At 41.2% G+C, this 20,966-nt stretch overlaps 1 protein-coding gene across 1 annotated transcript in view; it reads right to left on the minus strand.

Annotated features, from left to right (window-relative positions):
• The window catches only part of phtm (cytochrome P450 enzyme phantom), a 63,531-nt gene extending 42,779 nt beyond the window's left edge, over positions 1 to 20,752 (minus strand). The window contains exons 1-2 of the mRNA XM_071594716.1: positions 20,702 to 20,752; positions 3,383 to 3,531 (exon numbers count right to left, since the gene is read on the minus strand). Of these exons, the coding sequence (XP_071450817.1) occupies positions 3,383 to 3,531; positions 20,702 to 20,711 (159 nt within the window). The 5' untranslated portion in view covers positions 20,712 to 20,752. The remainder of the gene's footprint in view (positions 1 to 3,382; positions 3,532 to 20,701) is intronic.
• Between the last annotated feature and the right edge of the window lie 214 nt (positions 20,753 to 20,966).

The raw sequence follows: 20,966 nt of genomic DNA on the forward strand, positions 1-20,966 counted from the left end.
AGTGGAAAAGAAGAAGAACGAATTCTTTCTTCCTTGGCCACCAGCCTCAAGCATTCACAACCACAGATTATGCTCTTGTCTCATGTCATGTTTATGGAGCCGAGCCTTGAATTTTCCCCCCCACGTCTACGTTTTTTCGGTCTCCCACTCATTTTCCTACACGCCACTTAGTCCAGCCACACCTGTTCCAGCTAATTACGTATTATTCACACTTTCTTTGCACTTCCAAGCCTTGATCATAGTTACTCGCAGGCCGTGGCTCTTCAGATGCTAGGCACATATTTTTATGATCCCGTCCAGATGCTCTGCTTGCTTAAAGTACTCGCCTTAACGGTTACTCTCTCCCGCCTTGATGTGCAATTGTTTTTATCTAAGAAGTGGAGTGGGGAATTTCTGGGGATGCAAAATTTCCAAGCGTGAGCATTTTTCCATCTAAGAACAGATACTTAATCAATGCTTGGCGAGAAAGATTAGTTTAAAATTTTCATCCGAATTCCCAGCTTAAAAAACTAATAATAATTGCTTCTTCTAGCATACTCAAAATAAATTTGAGGACATTAAAGGGACAAGTATGGGGATTAGGATGGTGCAGTCGTTAACACACCTAAGGATTCCCACCGAGAGGGCCCGGGTTCAAATCCTGGAGGTAACAAATATTTCTCATTGGTATCCCGATCCCTGCTTGAGGTGCTTTGTGGAGAGCCTCCCCTAAACACTACTACTACTTCTAGGGACATGTACAACTGGTAAAACTTATCAAAAATATTACGTAAGTCGTAATATTTTAAGTGCGTTTTTTTCTGAGTGATAATTTCAGCAAACAGAAATCAAAAGGAAGCAGGAAAGATGGCTTCGGAGAGTTTTAATCGGGAATGGGATGTTGAAGACTGTGATAAAGGGGAGAACGTTTGGGAAAACGAAGAATGAGAAGGGATAGGATAGGGATGTTGATGGAATGAAGGGAAGAAAGAAGTGCCCGATTTCAAGTTGTGTGGTTTGGTCAGGAGAAATTGTAGAAGGCTCTTTCCATCCAAACCCTACCTTAACCCGTAGAATACAAAAAAAATCCCAAAATATGGATTCCTACGGCCCCCTGTCTTCGCTTAATTTTCAAAACAGATTTATACATAAGCTTCCTTGTGATGCAATAAAACCTGGCACAGAATACAGACAGCATTAATTTTCAAGGTAAAACTACATTAATGAGCAAGGGAAATATTCTCTCTCTTTGATTCCCTTTATCTTAACATGCAAATGTCAATCGCAATAGTTGGGGGTGTTACCACGCCAGTGAGAAACAAGTCGCATGCATACTGCCAAGTTGAATACGAGCAAGTAGAGAAACTACGTCATCCAAAAGGTGATAATAAAAGATAACATTACATGCATTGAAGAGCTTGAATTTTAAATGGCGCTCAGTTCATAGGAGACAAGTTCCTAGTGGATATGTTAAGCAATCACTGGACATAATACTCCACTACAAAACCTAAGGAAATGCTGCAGGGTAAGGTTAAATAAATAGGAGCAATTACAATAATGACAACGAATTAATCCATCTAGTCTATAATTATTCCTTTAACGACTTAAACGAACAATTGCCCTGATTCCTTGTCCTGTGCGCAAAATAAGGTATTAAAAAACTTTTTGATCAAATTCTGGCATTCAACTTGCTTCGTAAGGATTTCATATGCTATCAAAAACATTTAGGTGAAGCGTAACAGTTAAAAAAAACAGCACTTCCTACCCACCACAAAGCCTCACTTTTAATGACAGAGAGAGTTTCACGAAGAAAATAATATTTAAAAAAGGGCCCAGCCGCATGTACCCCGCATACTTTTCATTAATAGGCGACTCTGGGTAATTACTGGGTAATTTTTCATTAAGTTTAAAATATTGTAAACACACTTCGATTTTTTAGTCAATGGAGGATTATGAGGGAAATTTAAATTTTTTTCCAAAATAGCTGCCTAGATCTCGTTCCAAATGCAACTCCAACTACCGTCTTCATCTAAATCTAAATAATATACCCCGCAATCCGCCGCAAGGGCGTGTTGTGGGGGTGTTAGGTCACCACCCGTTTCACGCTAGAGGTTATCCAGCCTGTATCGAGGTCCTTTTAAGGCAATCCTGTTCCTATCCGTAAAGATAACAAATTAAAAGGATCTAAAACAGGGAATACATCAAGGACTTAATATTGAATATAGAAAATCGGAGTGGGAGTTAATATTGAATATAGTAGAATGGAGTCCTACATTACTCCAAAATTAGGATTGGAATATTGATGATGTAATGGCTGATGACTAATGAGCAGTTTAAATAATATACTACGAAATTACATAAAAAATATTGGTCCGTTGTAGGGCATGAAGGGACTTTCATCAGGGATTTCACTGTGAATCAGAAAACCAAAAGTTGAGTTGGTAATTAAATAAATTTACGCGCACAACCATATAGTTCGTCACTCTCATTACATATGCAGGATACAAAGCATTTTTGCCTTCAAGCGATGATATGAGGTTCCATCGTGTGCGTGAAAATCCCAGTCAACGGTCCTAAAATTGGTTTATTAAGTGACAGCGAAGCACCGACTGAAACGTCCCCGAACGCGTGTGGCATTAACACATTGGGGTTATGGGAGAACTCTCTTTCCCTTTGTCGCCCACCTCTGGTACATTTATCCCAGAGTGCCCGGCCACTCAAATCAAACAGATTGACTTAGAACTGGATGTTAAGGACGAATCACCCGAACATGGGCGAAGCGTCCTTAACTTACAGTTCAAATGGTCAATCCACTGAGATTCCAAACGAACCTCTCAACCTCCACTACGGCAATATTATAACTATTATTATTATATTATTATTATTATTATTATTATTATAGGCATTCTACCGTTTAAGGTAGGTTTTGGATGGATGCAGCCAAAAAAATTCTGCAACTATACATTTAATTGACTCTCCTAACTAAATACCCCACCCATCATAGGACACTACAATAGTTTCCCATCTCATCATTTCCTCCCACAAGTACCTTTTATATTACTTACCCTTCTTCGTTTGCCCAAATTCCTCCCCTTTATCACGGTCCTCGACACCCTATCGCCAATATAAACGCTCTGAATCCAATCTTTCCTGCCTCCTTTTGATTTCTCCTTCCCCACCACGCCTTACACTTCCTCCTTTGTTTCCCTTTCCGTTCATTTCGAGGCATTGCACTAAGTTTATTGAATTTTAATGAAATGAGCACCGAGAAACAGAGCACTGGGAGAGATTAACGTGTGCGTGACGGAGGGAGTGCGGTCTTTCTCTTTTGTTTATAATCCCTTCGCGAGAAATAAAGAATCAGTGGCACACGAGGTACGCATCACGGGCGCCACTCATTTACCTCAAGACACTCCCGGACGGCGACCATTATCCTCCGCTCCAGAGAATCTCTCCGAGGACCAGGGAAACGCACCATTCCCAGCGTCTTGAGGAAGCTCGAGGCAAATCTCCGAGACGCCTTCCATCTCTCTCCCTCCGCGCAGATGATTCCTGAAGGTGAAGAGAGAGAAGTGTGCATACGTCAATCAGCTGGCTATATGCGTCTTCAAGGACGGGAGAGTCATGCACTAAGAGAATGAGAGAGAGAGAGAGAGGGAGAACGAGTGTGGAGACCCAACTCTCAAGGGCATCGCTTCGCAATGAAGATCCTTCTCACAAGTATTATTTCTTTGCAAGAAATAATATGAGAAAAATCAATTTGAAAAAAAACCAAACGAGAACTTGGCAATGAATTACGTAAAAAGTTAAGAACAAATGCTTCTCCCCCCCCTTTTTTTGAATCAGATCCAATAAGACAGCAATGATATGAAAAATGACTTGAGTGCTCTCAATATATGCCCACGCCCTTTTTTTTCACTATGGCTGAATGCATGCCTCTGAATGGAGTATCCATCAACCCTCCTCACACATGGTTCGCGAAAGCCTGAGGCATTGTAACCGGTCACTTTGTTAATTATTCCAAGACTAAGGTTACCCGCAGGAGGTCGAAAATAAGAACAATAAGGGAATGCCGTAAAAATATAAATGTGCGCATCCATTCCGCATGTTGAAATCGCTGAAAAGTCTTAAAAGGTGTTTATTGTTCAAGGGGTGATATGCATTTACGGTCATGGAGGCATTAGATTTGCTATTCAACCCCGCGGCTATGCAGCGTGCAAAGCCGTTTACGTCATCGACCAATTAAGAGTACGTTAGATAACCAAACTTGTTATCATACGGTGCATCAAGGTCGACCTTCTCGTTTGTTTTTAAGTGGGGTTCATAGAAAAGTCCTTGGCTGTCCTTTAAGATTCCATTTAACGAATAAATAAGCCTTGCCTTTTCAAGGTGAAAGTTAAAAGCATTCGTTAGATGCTCCTGAATAAAATTTTTGCGGAAAAATTATAGTCCTTTATTTAAAAAAAAAATACTGTGAACTAAAATTTAAAAACGCCAACAACCACTAAAGTAGCCGAGACTTTATACGAGATCTCTCCCTTGTCCGAAGCGAACGTATCGCGAGCCAAATAATTACATATCGTTGTCGTAAAAATTATTGAATTCAAGGCAAAAGCATTAAAAAGAACGGAATACGAATTTTTCTCTGGGACTTTCCCGTGAATTTTTTCATCACAGAGTGCAGACGAGCTTTTCATCACCCCCGATGTGTCATTAATATCACTCACCTCCCAACTGGTTTCTCCTTTCTCGAGAGATCTTGAAAAAGATGAGGAATTTAAACAATGTGGCACCCACAAGGTCATTACTTTCGGGTGGGTGGCGGGGGAGGGAGGAGGAAGGAGGAAGGAGGGGGGGGGGTCACCGCAATTGAAAAGAAATTGGGATACCGGTAGTCGGCCCGAACAATTTCCTAGTACACTTCTCCGTCTCCCCCCCCCCCTCACACCCTCCGCCATGTACCGGTATATCGCCGATTACGTCACTTTCACTTTCGCTATGAATAAAAGAAATGGAGGAGGAGGAAGAGAAGGAAATAAAATTAAAAAAAAAACCTAATGAGCATCTCCCACCCCTATTCCCGGAGCTAAAAAGGCAGTCGTGAGGCTGGCGTCAAATTATCCAATCTCATCTCCTTCCGTCCTAAATGATTCCGAGAAGAAGACGCTCACACACACACACACACACACACACACACACGCAAAATGAGCGCGCGCACACACACACACATGTGTATATATATATATATATATATATATATATATATATATATATATATGTGTGTGTGTGTGTGTGTGTGTGTGTGTGTGTGTGTGTGTAAATGCATACATATATGTGTGTGTATACATATATATACATACAGGTATATATATATATATATTTACACACGTTACACACACACACGGTGTTTTTCCTTCGAGTCTCGCGTCCAGAAGGGTGGGTCGTAGGGCTCTGGAGGGAGGGTGGGGAGAGGATGGTAGGAGGATTGAAGAGAGGCAGTGGTGGGTGCTCGGGAAAGAGGGGGCCAACAGTGGGGCGCAAGGTGGGGGGTGGGGGAGGGGTGGAAGTCGAGTGAGAGAGAGGGGGATGGGGGCAGAGGAGTTCGATGGGAAGTTAAAAGAGAAGGGGAAACGTTGGATGGGGTGGGGTTGGGGGGAGGGGAGAGAAGGAGGGGTGAGGAGACCGGCTCAAGGTGAGCGACTGCCGAGAGACGCGAGTGAGCCAGTATGCGAGAGAGCGGCCTCAATGGGGAGGGAGGGAGGGAGGCGGTTTGGGTATGGGTGGGATGTTGAGAGAAGCGGGCAAAGGGGGGTGGGGCGTGTGGTGGTGGTGGGAGGGGGGTGGGGAGAGAAGGGGATTTGAAAGAGGTTGGGAGAAGGAAGAAGGCGGGAGAGAGAGAGAGACGTGAACCGCAAACATAAATCCTCGGGTTATTTTCTGCTCCCTCCAGAGAGCGTGCAAACGCACTTCCCACACTCCCACCGCTGCCCATACTCCTCCTCCTCTCACTCTCTTGGTTCCTCTCTCTCGTTCCGCAGACGGACGAAAGCGGTGTGTGTGTGGGGGGGGGGAAGGGGTGGTGGGTGGAAGAATGGAGACACGGGCGGAGAGAAGTGGAAGAAATGAAGACGCCCCCCCCCCTATCTCCGGCGATGGGATGCAGGGGGTGCCAGTTTTTGTCGGTCAAGGGACCCTGCCCAGAGCGTTCCTCTTCCCATCTCCCCGCAACCGCCCATAGGGACGGCGGCGTCAACTCCCACTATTTGCCGTCCTTCTCCCATCCTGTCTCAAAGCGATCGACCGCGGGTGAGGTCATAGTCGTGGTTCGAAAAAATAAATGGGAGGAAGTGGAGGGAAGGAGGGATTGTGGAACCCCCCGCCATGCGGAGCTGTGACCGAAAACAAATGACAGTCGGCGATCTAATCATCGGGGAGCGATTTGCCATTACCGCCTTCCAACTCTCTCTCTCTCTGTGCATGCGCGAGGCGAAGATCGGCGTCGGTGAAGGTCAATTACACCAGCGATTGCAGCAACCGAGTCGCACGCGAGTGTACGAGAAACGTGGGAATTATTAATTGACGCGCGCCTCCCCCCACCCCCTTCCCCCTTTATTAAAATAAACACCCATGTAGAGCTTTCTCGTGAAAATTGCCCTTTTCTCAAAAGTGCCCAACACGTACGTGCTTGAATGCATACCGATTCATATTGAGACCGATTTATATAAGATGGGAATGAAATGCACCTTTTGATGATGGTGATCAACGCCCAAGAGAGAGAAAGAGGGAGAGAGAGAGGTCACACAATCCATCCGGCCTTGCAATTGCTTTTTTCTTCTTTTTTTTCTATTCTCGGGTGAAAAATTATTTTTTTATACTTCTGGTTGCCAACCGGCACTGTAAAACGAACGTCAGCACGGAAGTAACTAAAATGTAAATCAAAGGGATATAAAATATTTTGTTTTAAAGAAATAAACTTTCAACCATTGCATAAATACTAAATACATTTTTTCCTCGACCACTCAGTGCTTAACATCATGCAGTATATAATTAAACTGCAGTCAACTTTTCAAAGATTTTCACGAACGGAGCTGGCTGTATCCATGGCATGCACCCAAGAAGGGTTTTGGCCCTGAACTTACGGCGGCGAAGGCATGACTAAAAGCCGAACAATTCGCGGAGTGGGGAAGGGGGCACATCCGGCAATTTGAAAACTATTCGGGGAGGATAGGAGCGAGGCACGGGGAAGGAAAGGCTCCTCCTCACCCACCCATCTCCAATGGACGACGCCCACGCCTCGATCCATTTCCATCTCCTCGACAACTGTGCCGCTCCATCCTATACTCCGCCTCAAAAACCGAGATCAGAGTAACAGTTTGAAAAAGTTATATTCCAAATCCCGGATTCTTAGACAGATTGGAGGCATAGTTTACAACTGGTATAATATAACCATTCAAAATGGGAAAATAGCCGATAAAGAAAAGAAAACGTGAAGAGCTTTTTTTTAATTTGTTTAAAAAATAAAAAATATGTCGGACGATACAGATTGAATTAAATTTGAAACCATTGGAAATATTTTCCTATGAGATTCACACTCCAGAATAGAAATACTTTCAGTAAAAAATAGGCAATGAAAGAAAATAGAAAACAAAGCCGCAGCTAGGTACACGCTGATAAAAAAATGCGAAAATTAAAACAATTGCATATGAATTGATTCCGTTCAATTTTCCGATGAAATGTAGAAAAACAAACATGAGCAGAAAGACTATTTACAACTTTTTGACCAGTTTGGCTAGGCTTCGTTTTTGGGTCAAGACCCAAGACCGTAGCGGCAACTGTAATAATTAACGAAAGCGTAAAAGGAAAATCTCTCTGCACTGCAGTCCATGTTTTACAAATGTCACTAACATTTGTGTAACATGGAGAAAAAAGAGAGCCAGTCAAAAAATACCCAAGTTCAAACTAACTTCTTCTGTGGTATGTGGACAAAAAGATGCTACCTGCGTGACAAATTCCAATTTTTGAGCTCAACTTGGAAGTTTGACCAGATTCCTGAGGGATGTCCTAGCAACGGTCACGTTGTGGATAAAGTGGCCAAGATATGTGACCTTTTGTGCAAATATATAAATATCTAATAAACGCTATTATGGTTTTATTTCTTGGTATTTAAAATAGCCTTCCACATTTTTCCCCAATTTTATACTCCAAGATCCGTTGCCTGGAAACCGACAAATCCCAGCTTCGGATATCGGCCGAATCACATTTTTCATAAACCGGGATAATTCTTATATAGTTACTTATCCATCACACCTTTTACATATATTCAAGCTATTAACATAGTAATCAACCCTAAGCTCGGTTTGGTAGGCGATGGTAGAGTTCACCCAGTACTAATCCATATACGGCGAGAGAAAATCACACATCAGGGTAGCGGGGCCAGTTCCTTTCCCTGTGCCGGTTATGGTTTCCCAAGAAGATATGGTACCCAAAAAATCACGCAGCTTAGGAGGCACTGACGGTGCTCAGAGAGGCTTGCCCGGGAATCGAATCCAGGCCCTCCGGTCGGTAGTACAACGCTCTACCCCCTGGACTACCGCGACCCATTGGTGCACACGCACAAGCATATGTATACACGCACATGTGTGTGTGTGTGTGTGTGTGTGTGTGTATATATATATATATATATATATATATATATATATAATACAAAAATATATATTTATATAATGTAGTAGATAGTGTATCAAAAATATCTACAGAGAAACTAAGAGTAATCGCATATCGTATTATGATGTAGAAGTCCTACTCATTACATAACACCCGTGTTACCCTTTTATATCATTCCTGTTAAGCAAAATTATGAGCATAAGACTTATACTTGTATTATCACTTAGTTCAGAAAAATAAACAGGCTAATGTCAAGTGACTCAACACAGAGATTTCAGAGTTATTTCCTCGTAAATGAATAACCATGGAAAATACTGGTATAGACGACAGCACCTGTTCTGGTAGCCTCTTATTTTCAGTGAAATAGGTGCTCTCGTCATATTGACATCATGCCCCTTAATTTGGAACTTCTTAATTAAAAACCGAAAATATCTCGATTATGACAGAAATTATATTTTTTAAATTGTTTTGACACTTAAGCAATTTACAGCGTGGCAACCTTGAAAACTAATTCTCGGAAAGATTAACTTTTCTAAATTAACGGAAACCTTAAAAAAGAAAAAAAACTACGAGAAGCGTAAATATGACGAAAAGTATACGTTATTTATAAATTAAATCAAAATTGATTTAATTTGTATGCCATTGAGCGTCAAAACAACTAAAAATGGAATTATCTTCATCTATTAAAGACAAACCCGATCACGAGCCGAGACAATAGCATTTCAGACAAAAGGAATTGCTTTTTTTTTGCTGCCGGAATGGAATTGCGTCACAACATGGACGGAGTGCATTTTATGAATATCTGATAAGAATCTCTTTTTTCCCTGAGAGTACCCAAGGTTTCCGTATCATCCGTCGGTAGGACCACGGCATAATTACGGTGAAATGATAAAAATTTAGAATATACATGAGAATATAGTAGAAACTGGGTATTTACTATCTGTGGTCCGAAATTGCTTGAAGCGAGTTTACTCCGGCGCGTGAATGGAAATATTTCAGGAGACTATAGTATGAAAAAGGTCCTCGTTCCGGCTGCTGAGTCGAATAGGTCGAATCAGCTAATTTCGATAAAGTCGAATGTGTGTTGTTAATTTTGCTCAAATACAAAGACGATTTAAAGACCCTTAAGTGCGTAGGACAAGTATCAACATAGGATCCAAGAAGAAATATATTTTTACTACCGAAAAGCCCACCGGTTCTCACGTCCACATAAATCCACGTAACTTATGTTAATTTTAGACAATATTTTGAATTGGTGATAGGAATGGGTAGCAGAATGATATCTTTAAAACGGTACAGAGATGAAGCTTAGGGATGTATGTACCAAACACGAAACGACGTATAAAATGAACGGGATCAAATTAAGTTACTTGGAACAAGGCAAGCACTTGGATGTCTGCCAAACTTCCAGGCAATCACCTATAGACAAGCACACTAAAGAAATGCGTGTTTCTCTTTATAAAAAGGTTTCATTGGACAAGAAGGGGGATAATACAATGAGAAAAATGCTAAGATGTTTAAAATAGGTGGGAATTATTCGGGTGCCAACGAGGAAAGTTTAATCAAGAAATTAAACTTGAATTTGAACGGTATGATATTTGAATGGTATATAAATGAATTTTAACGGCATCAAGCACTTGAGTTCACTTGTGAAATCTAGGGGACTTGCCAATCCTCCCATTATTCCGATAAATTGATACACCCGGATAAAAAAGATAAACAGATCACGACACTACCAGATAAGACCATCCGATGTGAATTGATGTCACCCACTCATCCCTCCCACAACTCTCTATACCCAGATCCACGAAAACAAACACATTACATGCACTTGAAATTATGAGATAAAATATAGTATCCTATCTTCCTCACCACACCGTTCAGTGGCATAATAATAACGTAGATTTGGGTGCACATTTCAGCATTCCAAAATCATCCCGATTACTTTTATGCCTTTTCGCATTCATCGTATTCATAAGTATTTCTAACGAAATTCCTGGACGTAATGATACTTCGTGGGGAGCGGTAGTCCACGGGTAGGACGTTGTACTAATGACTGGAGGGCCCGGGTTCGATACCCAGGCAAGCTTCTCTGAGTACCTTCAGCTACACCCAAGCCATGTGATTTTTCGGGTACCAGATCTTCCTGGGAAACCATAACCCCCACTACCGTGATGTGTGAATTCCACACGCCGTATAGGGCTTAGTACTGAGTGAACCCTAATCCCCTCATCCCTTACCCTTTCCTCCTGGTGCTGCACCCCCTGCCACACACCTTTTTGGTGGTTTGCAGGGTATTGATGTAGATGTAGAACTCTACCATCACCTACTAAACTGACCTTCGGGTTGACTACTGCTTTTGTGATTTTTCAATGTATTTAAAGTAATCATCTCTGTATGAAATATGTATATTATAATTTTTATTGGGTGTCCACATGACTGAAGCATGTTTGTTATGTTAGTATTCATCTAACATAGGAATAGTATAGGATTTATACCGAAACCCCTGATTTACAAGTAGTGTTAAGTTCAGTTTATAGGGTTTCTTTGATGATGGGAGATGGAACTGTATCATTCATGACTCTTGCTGGGCGAATATTGGACGATTAATGTATTTAGGTGATGGAATATTATTTATAATTTATTATCATCATAGAACCGACATTCGGGTTGATCACTGTGTTTATGGTTTTTTTAATGATACTTCATCCACGGTCATTTTATACAGCGGGATTTGGTTACCATTTGGCATCAATTATATACATTTTACCTGTGCTGTCTATTTTCAAGCATTAGGTAAATCAAATAGCCGGCAAATCTAGCGCGTGAGTGCACTTTCTTCTAAAGTAAAAGCGCCACGAAAATTTAGACAATTTTTTTCCGCCAATTTAGCTATTACCACGAACCAACAACCATTAACTACCACAATAGTGCCACGAACGAATCTTGTACCGACCAGGAAAATGAGTGGAAGAAAGGGAGAGAGAGAGAGAGATAAAAGATTAAGGAACTCAAATGCAGCATCAGGAGCAGCAGCCAGGGCGAGTGAGGGCGAGTGAGGCCGCGGAGAGCGGGAGGGGGAGACGAGGGGTTGCGGAGTGGGGTCGAGGCGATGGAGAATGCGGAGCGGGACGGCTCTGGGAGGTCCTCGGGCACTTTCCGCCCACAAACAGGTGAGCACGCGGGCCTCGCGAGTAATGCTTATCCAGTTGCCCAACATGCAAGGGAGACAGAGCCAAATGATTAGGGATGGGAATCAACTGAATGGCACGCAAAATACAGGGGAAAATAAATTACCTCCGTTGGGAAAAGTAATCAGATGATGATGCGTAAACACATTTAGATCGCAATGAGGAAAGCAGAAATTGATTAGGAAGATGAAAAATGGTTTTCATAGACATGCAAACCCTCCAATTTATCGTTTCTCAGTAAACTTAAGAAGAAGAGAAGCCATTCAACTGATAATGTATTTGATTGGTTTTACGATAAATCTTGAAGAAAAAATTAAATTTTAGGCTAAAGGTATTATCAAATTTCATGTCTTCACTGTACGTTACGTTTATTTGCCGATGATGCAGTGGTTCCCCTTTGATATCCGTGATCCGTGACGACACAGCAGCTTTGTTAGGTGGGCTTAATGCTATACAGCACTGGTGGGACACTTGCCAATTAGAATTAAACTTAAATAAGTTCGTTGTCATAAATGTTTGCAAGAAGGGAAATTCCCACCCGAACTTCTACTGCATTGGGAACATCGGAATGGAATGTGTAGACTACATTAAATACCAAAGCGTGACTCTCACTCGCAACCTCTCCTGGGTGAAAAACACATACAGGGAATATGTGGACTTGATAACAAAAATTAGGATTTATTAGAAGAGTGATCGGTAAATGTGATGAAAAGGTCAAAGAGAAATGTAATCTGTCGTTGGTTGGGCCTCATTTAGAAAATGCTGCAAGTATATGGGATCTTCAAGTGGTTGGATCAATCGCCGAATTGGGTCGCGTGCAGCGTAGAGGAACTAGATTACTAAAACACTATTATGATAAACTTAGTATCGTATCCAAAATATTAGAGCAGCGAAGCTGGGAATTACTCCGGAGGGAAGGTTAAATTACATACCGAAGCTCTTGCATAAATCGGAAGGGCGTCTCTTTAGCAATGATGTTGAAAATGTATCATTGGCCCCGTTTCACTACGGTAGGAGGGATCGTGCCATAATAAAATTGGAGAGATTAAGTGTAGAAGAGATTGATTTTAGATGTAATTTTTTACACGAACGATAAGGGATCTTAATAATATTTTCCTTCCGTGGTAGGGTCATGTTCGGGTAAAAATTATTCTGATGTGTATTCACTCACTGCCACACACCCTAGTGGTGGCTTGCAGGGTAAATAAATACCTACCAATATGGGATCTGTCACTGAAATACAGCGTGCCCAGGCTCGTATGCAACATGAGACCACGAATGCGAGGTATATTCATAACGTGTTTATGAAATCTCTATCGAACATTTCTGATGGTAAATATTCGCATAGCCCCAAGCATTGAGTCCCAAGTTTATAATGTCCATTTATGCAGCTGGAAAATATAGGCAACTCTGATTTCATTTAAACTAGTAATATGATACACCAGACTGAAAAATCTGATGCATCCCAGAACATTTGTTTGTGAACAGAACTAATTGTCACCTTAAAACTGCATTGCAAATTAAATATAACCCTCAGTAAACCTTTCTTGAGCCGCATAACTCTTCTATTAATAATCAAGTATTTGCTATTCTGACCAAGTAAAAGCGTAAAGTACGAATGGGGATAAAATCGAAACATTTTCGCCCGTAGATGCATAATCACCAAAAGTGGTTCTTTATCGAATCCAATCGGTTCTTGACGCAATAATAAAAATCGCCCAGACAACGAAGGACGCATCGAACGTCCGCCATGGTTTTCGCTTCCGCTGTGGTCCGCTTTAACAAAGTGTCAGTCTGAGCGAAGAAAAAACGTGAAACATGGAAGACCTTCACAAAAAAAACCGTTCGACGAACTGGATAAAGGAAATGAGAGAAATAGCTGTCAGACAACGATACGTTAGATATTCGACACGCAGGGGGTTTTAGTCTGACAGCCAATCAAACCCAACTTGAATGCGTAAACTGTTGTCAACCGACTTTTTGCTGAGCGAGTACCGAGTATTTGCTTCACTTCAAAAATATTACTTTCATGTACGTGTAGTATGTAAGGGTAAATTAACAATAATTGATAGTTTCTTTTATTCCCAATTAGAATGATGTCCCATAGTTTTTTTAACTTGAGAAATACTTAAATTTAATCAAAATTAATAATAAAATAAATGATGAATTAACTTTTGTATCATGTTCATTTTTATACATGAGTGATATAATTTCTTGAAGATCAAAATTTTCGGAGACGCTTTACTTACTTTCTTAGTTTAGGCAACGTATTATGCGAATAAGCAAAAATAAACTTGTATTTTTATCTTCAACACAACGTACTCATGTCATACATTGCATGTATGCTACAATAACTACATGCCATACGATATTTCAGCTAAATAATATTTAGTTGTGCATTAAATACCATTAGAGAAACGGTCATTTTCAAAAACGCTTCCTATTGCGTCTAAAATTATCAGCGTATAACTCGTCAAATTTCGATGTGACGGCACATTTTATTTTGATAGCGGATCCAATCCCCCCCCCCAAAAAAAAGCCCGAGCCCTACACTCCTTTTGGCACTCATTAACATTCCACTGAAATAATATCCACATTCTTCGGAGTACAATAGACCCAGATTTCAAAAAACCGATGACTTCGACCGGCCTTTGAGGCTATGGAAATCATTCCATAAATAATTTCTTTGAAACCTCAGGACAGGTTTGGAGCGGAGAAAATGAAGAAGAGCTTTTGAAGAAAGACAAAAACAATTTACGCATCGCGCAAAAAAATATAGACCATCCGGTTTGGGCGTAAAAAAAAAGGGATGAAGGAATTCCTGGAACCAGTCCTCCTCAAGCCTTTTGCACTGATAAAACCCGGTTCGGTGTCTCTGCCCCCCCCCCCCCCACCCTCGTTTGGGCGGTAGCTGGAAAAAGGGACAGTCGAGAGAGGCCTAAGAGGAAGGTAGAAGGAGAGAGAGAGAGAGAGAAAGGGTGGTGGTTGGAAAGAGGGCATGGACACAAATGGGTACGAAAAGCGAAGTTTTCTCACGAGAATTAATAGATAAGAATGTAAGGAAGTGAGCAGAGAATTTCTGAAATGGGAAAAGAAGTGCGTAGTTCTAAAACTGCGCACATTTACCCGTTAAGAGCCAATATATTTGAAACGATTTTCAATCCGATGTTTGTTTAGCTTGAGTTCACGTGCATTTTAATTCATTTCCTTCCGCCTCTCACTTCTCCTGATCTTTCGACCTTCAATTTCTAACACAGAACTCATGATTACATAAAGCTTTCTTTAGACTGTTAACGATACTCATTTAACGTTATTTCACCCTCCAAAAATGTTGACTGATTTTATAGATTCTATCACTATACGTATGAATGGTCATATCTCCAAAATCCATTACTCATATATATATATATATATATATATATATATATATATATATATATATATATATATATATATATATATATGCTTTCGTAGACGTAACACGGAAGTGCCGAATAGTACAATACACAGTGCACAATACACAAGCACAATATAGAAACACAAAAAAAGAAGAACACTCACACGTTATTTCTTGATATTTCGACGGAAACACTCCGTCTTCATCTGAAGATACAGAAGTAATTACTTCTATATCTTCAGATGAAGACGGAGTGTTTCCGTCGAAATATCAAGAAATAACGTGTGAGTGTTCTTCTTTTTTTGTGTTTCTATATTGTGTTACTGTGTATTGTACTAAAAAATATATATATATACACATATATATACATATATACATACATATAATTAATTAAACGCGTGCAATAACCACCACTTTATCCGTATTTACTCATGGTTAAGGTAATGTATATAACCCTATTAGTAAATTAATTTTTTTAAATCCACTCTTAAAAATGTTTCCCAGCAGTTCCATGTAATAAATACCTCAAGCAGTAACATGGCATCAACATGAGCTTATTAAAAGACCACTTTTTGAAATAATAAGCTCTTACTATTACTCTCTGCTTATATGTGACTGTTTTATTGAACGAAAATCAAAGCATTGAAGCTCGAAGAAAAGAGATGCCGATGGAGAATAGCGGACGTAATTTAAATACAAATACCATATAAAATGCTCTAACATGACGTCTGGATCAAGTGAGAAGGTAATCCGCACACGTGAAAAGACGTGGCGGCCAATTAACTTAGCCACCTTGAATGAATCAGAAATTTTGAATGAATAGAACCTCAATTACTATGGAACAATTTAAACACGCAGTACGCCACTCCTTTTGGAATAAAAGACCTTTTTCCCTTTTCTTTCCTTTCCTCCAGTTGTAGCAATTTTGACGAGAAGTCTTTTTTTCCGTGATGTCTCAAGGGAAATATAGTTTCGATTGAAAAATAAGCTCAATCCAATAGCGCTAGACAACTCCGGTGAGAAAGATGAGTGGAAGTTGTATGGCAGTTAGCCCGCTGGCGGTGGGGAACGGTCACGTCTGCCAACCTAGAGGTCGTGGGTTCGATTCCCGCCTAGGTTGAATTTCCTCCGTCAAGGGCGTCTGTAGATGTTCCTAGCGGGTGAAAATTTATTCTCATTCAACGATTCACCTGAAAAATGATATTTTTTGTCAGGGTTATTTTTATAACGTTTTGCATGTGGTTTTGTTCCTTTTTACGGGTGGTGACCTAACACCCCCCGCCACACGCCCTTGCGGCGCCTTGCGGGGTATTATGTAGATGTAGAAGACACGAATGAAAGGGATGCGCGAAAATGACATAGTATCTACATGGACTCTTCTTCCGAATCACGCGTACTACATTTTATTCTGCAATTACAGGGTGAAAGTTGTGCTAAACACCATGCATTTCCTACCTGGAAAAAATTTAATTTGAAAATCATTGTTCAATTTAAATTACACGACAGTAAAATATATTTAAATTCAATAAAAACGCATTCTGAGATTTTCACCTCAATTCCCCAAACTGTGATTTCCGTAAGGAGGTACTTTCATAGAACGGCCGAGAAATTAAGCGCACCAGCCAACCAACCCATCTCAGTGCAATGGGTAAGGTCATATGGCACCGTTACTCAAGAGAATTCCACTTCATGACAACAACCCATTTCCGAGGAGGGAGACTCGATCCCGCGACCTTGGGATTAGCAGGCAAGTGCGTTTCTCACTAAGCTAACCCGGTCGCTGCGAATTATCGAACCAACCCTGTTCTGCTGCTGCGGCGAAGCGGTACCTAACGGCAATCGTAGGTTGTGCCCCAAATGCAATACTTGTGAGCAAGTGGTCTAAACATATAGGATAAATTTAAACACGTAAAGCCAAATTAAATCGACTGAAACTCTCTAAAAATGTCTTCATTTCTTCTTACCGTAAAGTTTTACTGTTAACTTTTCTCAACGTTTAGAAGCCTTAGCGGAGGATTTCCACGATTATATCTAAACGCTGACGTCCGAGTAATTGGACAATATTCCTATAAAGCTTCCACATGAAAATGTTTATTCAACTGAATCGTCTCTCTAATTAGCCAAAAATATGGCAATGACACAAATGAAAAAACAAACCCGCTGATAATCTTATTTCTTAACTGAACAATTGAATGAGTATCAATTGGAAACGACAAGTTCTATCATCCCGTATCCTCCGATTTCTAGGGAAACGGATGTCACGTGAATACGTAATCAATAAGTTGTACCTATTCATGTTTTTATATTACTACGATTGAAATTATAGTAACTCTTAATGCCAAGCATCAGATTAAGATTCACAATCCTAAGAAATACCTCGATACGGAAGCATAAAAATTAAATAGACAGAACGGTGGATTTTTGAGACGAATTGACACAACTCTTTCCGAGAAAGGACGTCCGAATTGCAGGAAACCAAATACGAGGAGAAACGAGAGCAAATTTACTCTTACTCGTGAACGGCACGGTCCCACCATCGCGTAAACCTAATAACAAAGATATATTTTAAGTCATTTTTAAAATCTTTAAGATATTACAAAGCATTCACATCTCAAAGGATGTTTCAGTCTTGCATCTCGCGAAGCTGACAACTTTTAACCAACGGAAGACAATCGCGAGTAAAACCGAGCCTCCCTCGGGGATTAAGCGGCCTTCAGGGTCTGGCCGTGTTTTATACCCTGGAGTAATATTTTGGCTCGTGATTAATGATTTGGAAATGAAAACGGATGGCCGGCCGGTCTCACACACTCGAACTGTAGCAGGCTGAAGGAAGTAAGCGATGGGGAAGAGAGAAGGAAGCATGATAGAGGGCTCGCAGGAGGGGAGGCAGCTTGGGAGGAAATGGCGGAGACGGCACGGGGGGCGGGGTGGACGAGGGGGGGCACACCGGCAAACCAAGGTGCGTAGAGGATACGTAGGAGTAAAGGAGGGAAGAGGACGTAAGGGGCGGGGAGGAGGTGAGGAGAAGGCGTGGGCGGAAAGATCGCAGACTCCTGGCGCCGAGTTTAAATTTAAGCCATCCGTCTTCGAACGGGAGGCCCGGTGCGGGAGAGAAGAAGAGAGGCGAGGGTGGTAGGGGAATGCCTTCCGTGCTAGTACTCCAAAGGGATGAGGCGGGAGAGCGTAGAGGGATGCGGAGGGGGGGGCGGGAGGCGAACGAGAGGTTTATACGAGAGGGATGTGAGGGGGGGGGAGGAAGATGTGGGCTCCGGAACCGGGGGGGTTGGGGGGGAGGGGGAAGAGGTGTGTAGTGGCTGTCTAAACTTTGGCATTTGCCCAAGGTCGTCCAATGTCCTCTCTCCCTTCCCGGCTCCTCCTCACCGCATCCCCCTCCGTTCCCAAGTTGGTTTGGCACCTCTCGAACCTTTCGAACCGAATTCCCTCCTTCCCTACTCCCCCCACCCCACCCTCCTCCGCCACCGGTCTACGGCCCTCCCCAAAAAGCGACACACACACGCCCCCTCTCCCCCAGCACCGGGTGTCGCTCTCTCTCCCTCATCCCCGGCGCGGCAGGAACTTGCACACTCGATGCCGGACAATACTATATTTCCCGCTCAATCAAACCATGCGATTACGTATACTACTGGTGGCTCCATTGGTTTAAATTATAGATAATATTCCATCACCTACATACATTAATCGTCCAATATTCGCCCAGCAAGAGTCATGAATGATACAGTTCCATCTCCCATCATCAAAGAAACCCTATAAACAGAACTTAACACTACTTGCAAATCAGGGGTTTCGGTAGAAATCCTGTACTATTCCTATGTTAGATGAATACTAACATAACAAACATGCTTCAGTCATGTGGACACCCAATAAAAATTATAATATACATATTTCATACAGAGATGATTACTTTAAATACATTGAAAAATCACAAAAAGGGCAGTCAACCCGAAGGTCGGTTTGGTAGGTGATGGTAGAGTTCACCCAGTACTAAGCCCTATACGGCGTGTGAAATTCACACATCAGGGTAGGGGGGGCAGTTTCTTTTCTGTGCCAGTTATGGTTTCCCAGGAAGACCTGGTACCCGAAAAGTCACATAGCTTGGGTTGAGCTTCAGGTGCACAGAGAGACTTGCCCGGGAATCGAACCCGGTAGCCTCTGGTCAGTAGTCCAAAGCTCTACCCTTGGACTATGGCGACCCACTTTAAATACATAATATTAAAATGAATAGCATATTAAGTAAATGACATATAAATATTGCATATCAATGAATGAATTTGAAAGATTAGTGAAATGATGAACTGAAACGCATTTTTGGCTCATGTACGAGCCAAAAATATCTCGAGTCTCGTATGATGTGATTAATATTGATAAAGACCTTATGGACGATATTGATTTTCTAGTTTCTAACGTCAAGTGAATACCAAAAAGGGTATTTATTATGCGCCATGTAAAAATCTATTAAGGTGCAAACTCACTATGAAACAGGTCGATCCACACCTTAAGCAAATGTTATAATGTAGGCAGGAGAAATCACTCCGGTATTCAAGTTAGGAAAGCTTGCTTTATAATCGGAAGTCATCTTGTATGCACAATTGTATGTTTCCTTGTATACAGGTATATAATTGAATGTATATCCAAATTATCTGTGCAATTTATGATATCTTAAGCACTGTAATTATTTCGGCGGGCGAGCATAAAACCCAATAAATAAATTCATACATCTTATGTTACTATGTTATGAAATCCTTTGAGACGATCTCCAAGGGGATGAGCATGAGAAACGGAATATCCTGAGAGTGAATGCGTTTATGTGTGCAAGGGGCCAAGGGGCGGCATAATAAAAAATTACATTGCATGAGAATAAAGGTCGACCGGCTAAATGCAACAGATTAAAATTATCAGAGCAACTCCCTTCGGAAAGCTCTTCGTATATACGCGAGTATATACGCTCGCGATGGGAAATAATAATCTCATCACAAATATTGTGATTTGCTCTCATTTCCGTTTTAGAAGTTATATCGATATTCTCAGAATGACACGCCAGTTCATATCAAGTGGACACTTTTCCTTCTGTGTCCATTTCACAGAAGAGAAAGTCACTTAGGACATTCGAAGGTGAATATTTCGCCGTTCTTCAAATTCTTTCTCTATTTTTTCCGAAAACACAATTCACTCCTTAAATATATAATGATTAATGAGCATGTGATCCGTTCATGTCATGCTGCTTCCGTGTATTGTGGCGAGTGACAATTTGAATTTAGCTCTTGAATATCAGCTTCAATCTTTACCTAGGACGAAGTGGAGAAGATAGAACATCGATCGATTTCCACGAGTGTGAAATTTGGCCGATATGGATTCATCAAATGGATAGGCAGGAATTCAACCGAAGAACAAAACAACTTCCAGAGAACGCCTCAATTTTAATAAACTAACCAAATTGCTCCCACTAGCGTACCTCGTTCCATTACTTCACAAATGTCGACTGCAATAACTGTGCCGATGGTTTGCTTCCGCCTCCGCCATTACTCATCGTAACCCAATGCTTAAGTTACTGTTTCCATCGGGTATGTTTTCACTTCATTATCTTATCGGTGTAACTGTCAAGAGTTCGATACATATTAATTTGACTAAGAAATCAATAAACAAACATTTTGAAGAGGGATTCATTTCTGCGACATGAATACGGAAACCCAAAAATTATTGAATATAAAAAAATAAAT

This window comes from Hetaerina americana, unplaced genomic scaffold, assembly GCF_022747635.1.
Source record: "Hetaerina americana unplaced genomic scaffold, ioHetAmer1.1.p SCAF_68, whole genome shotgun sequence".
Taxonomy (NCBI): domain Eukaryota; kingdom Metazoa; phylum Arthropoda; class Insecta; order Odonata; family Calopterygidae; genus Hetaerina; species Hetaerina americana.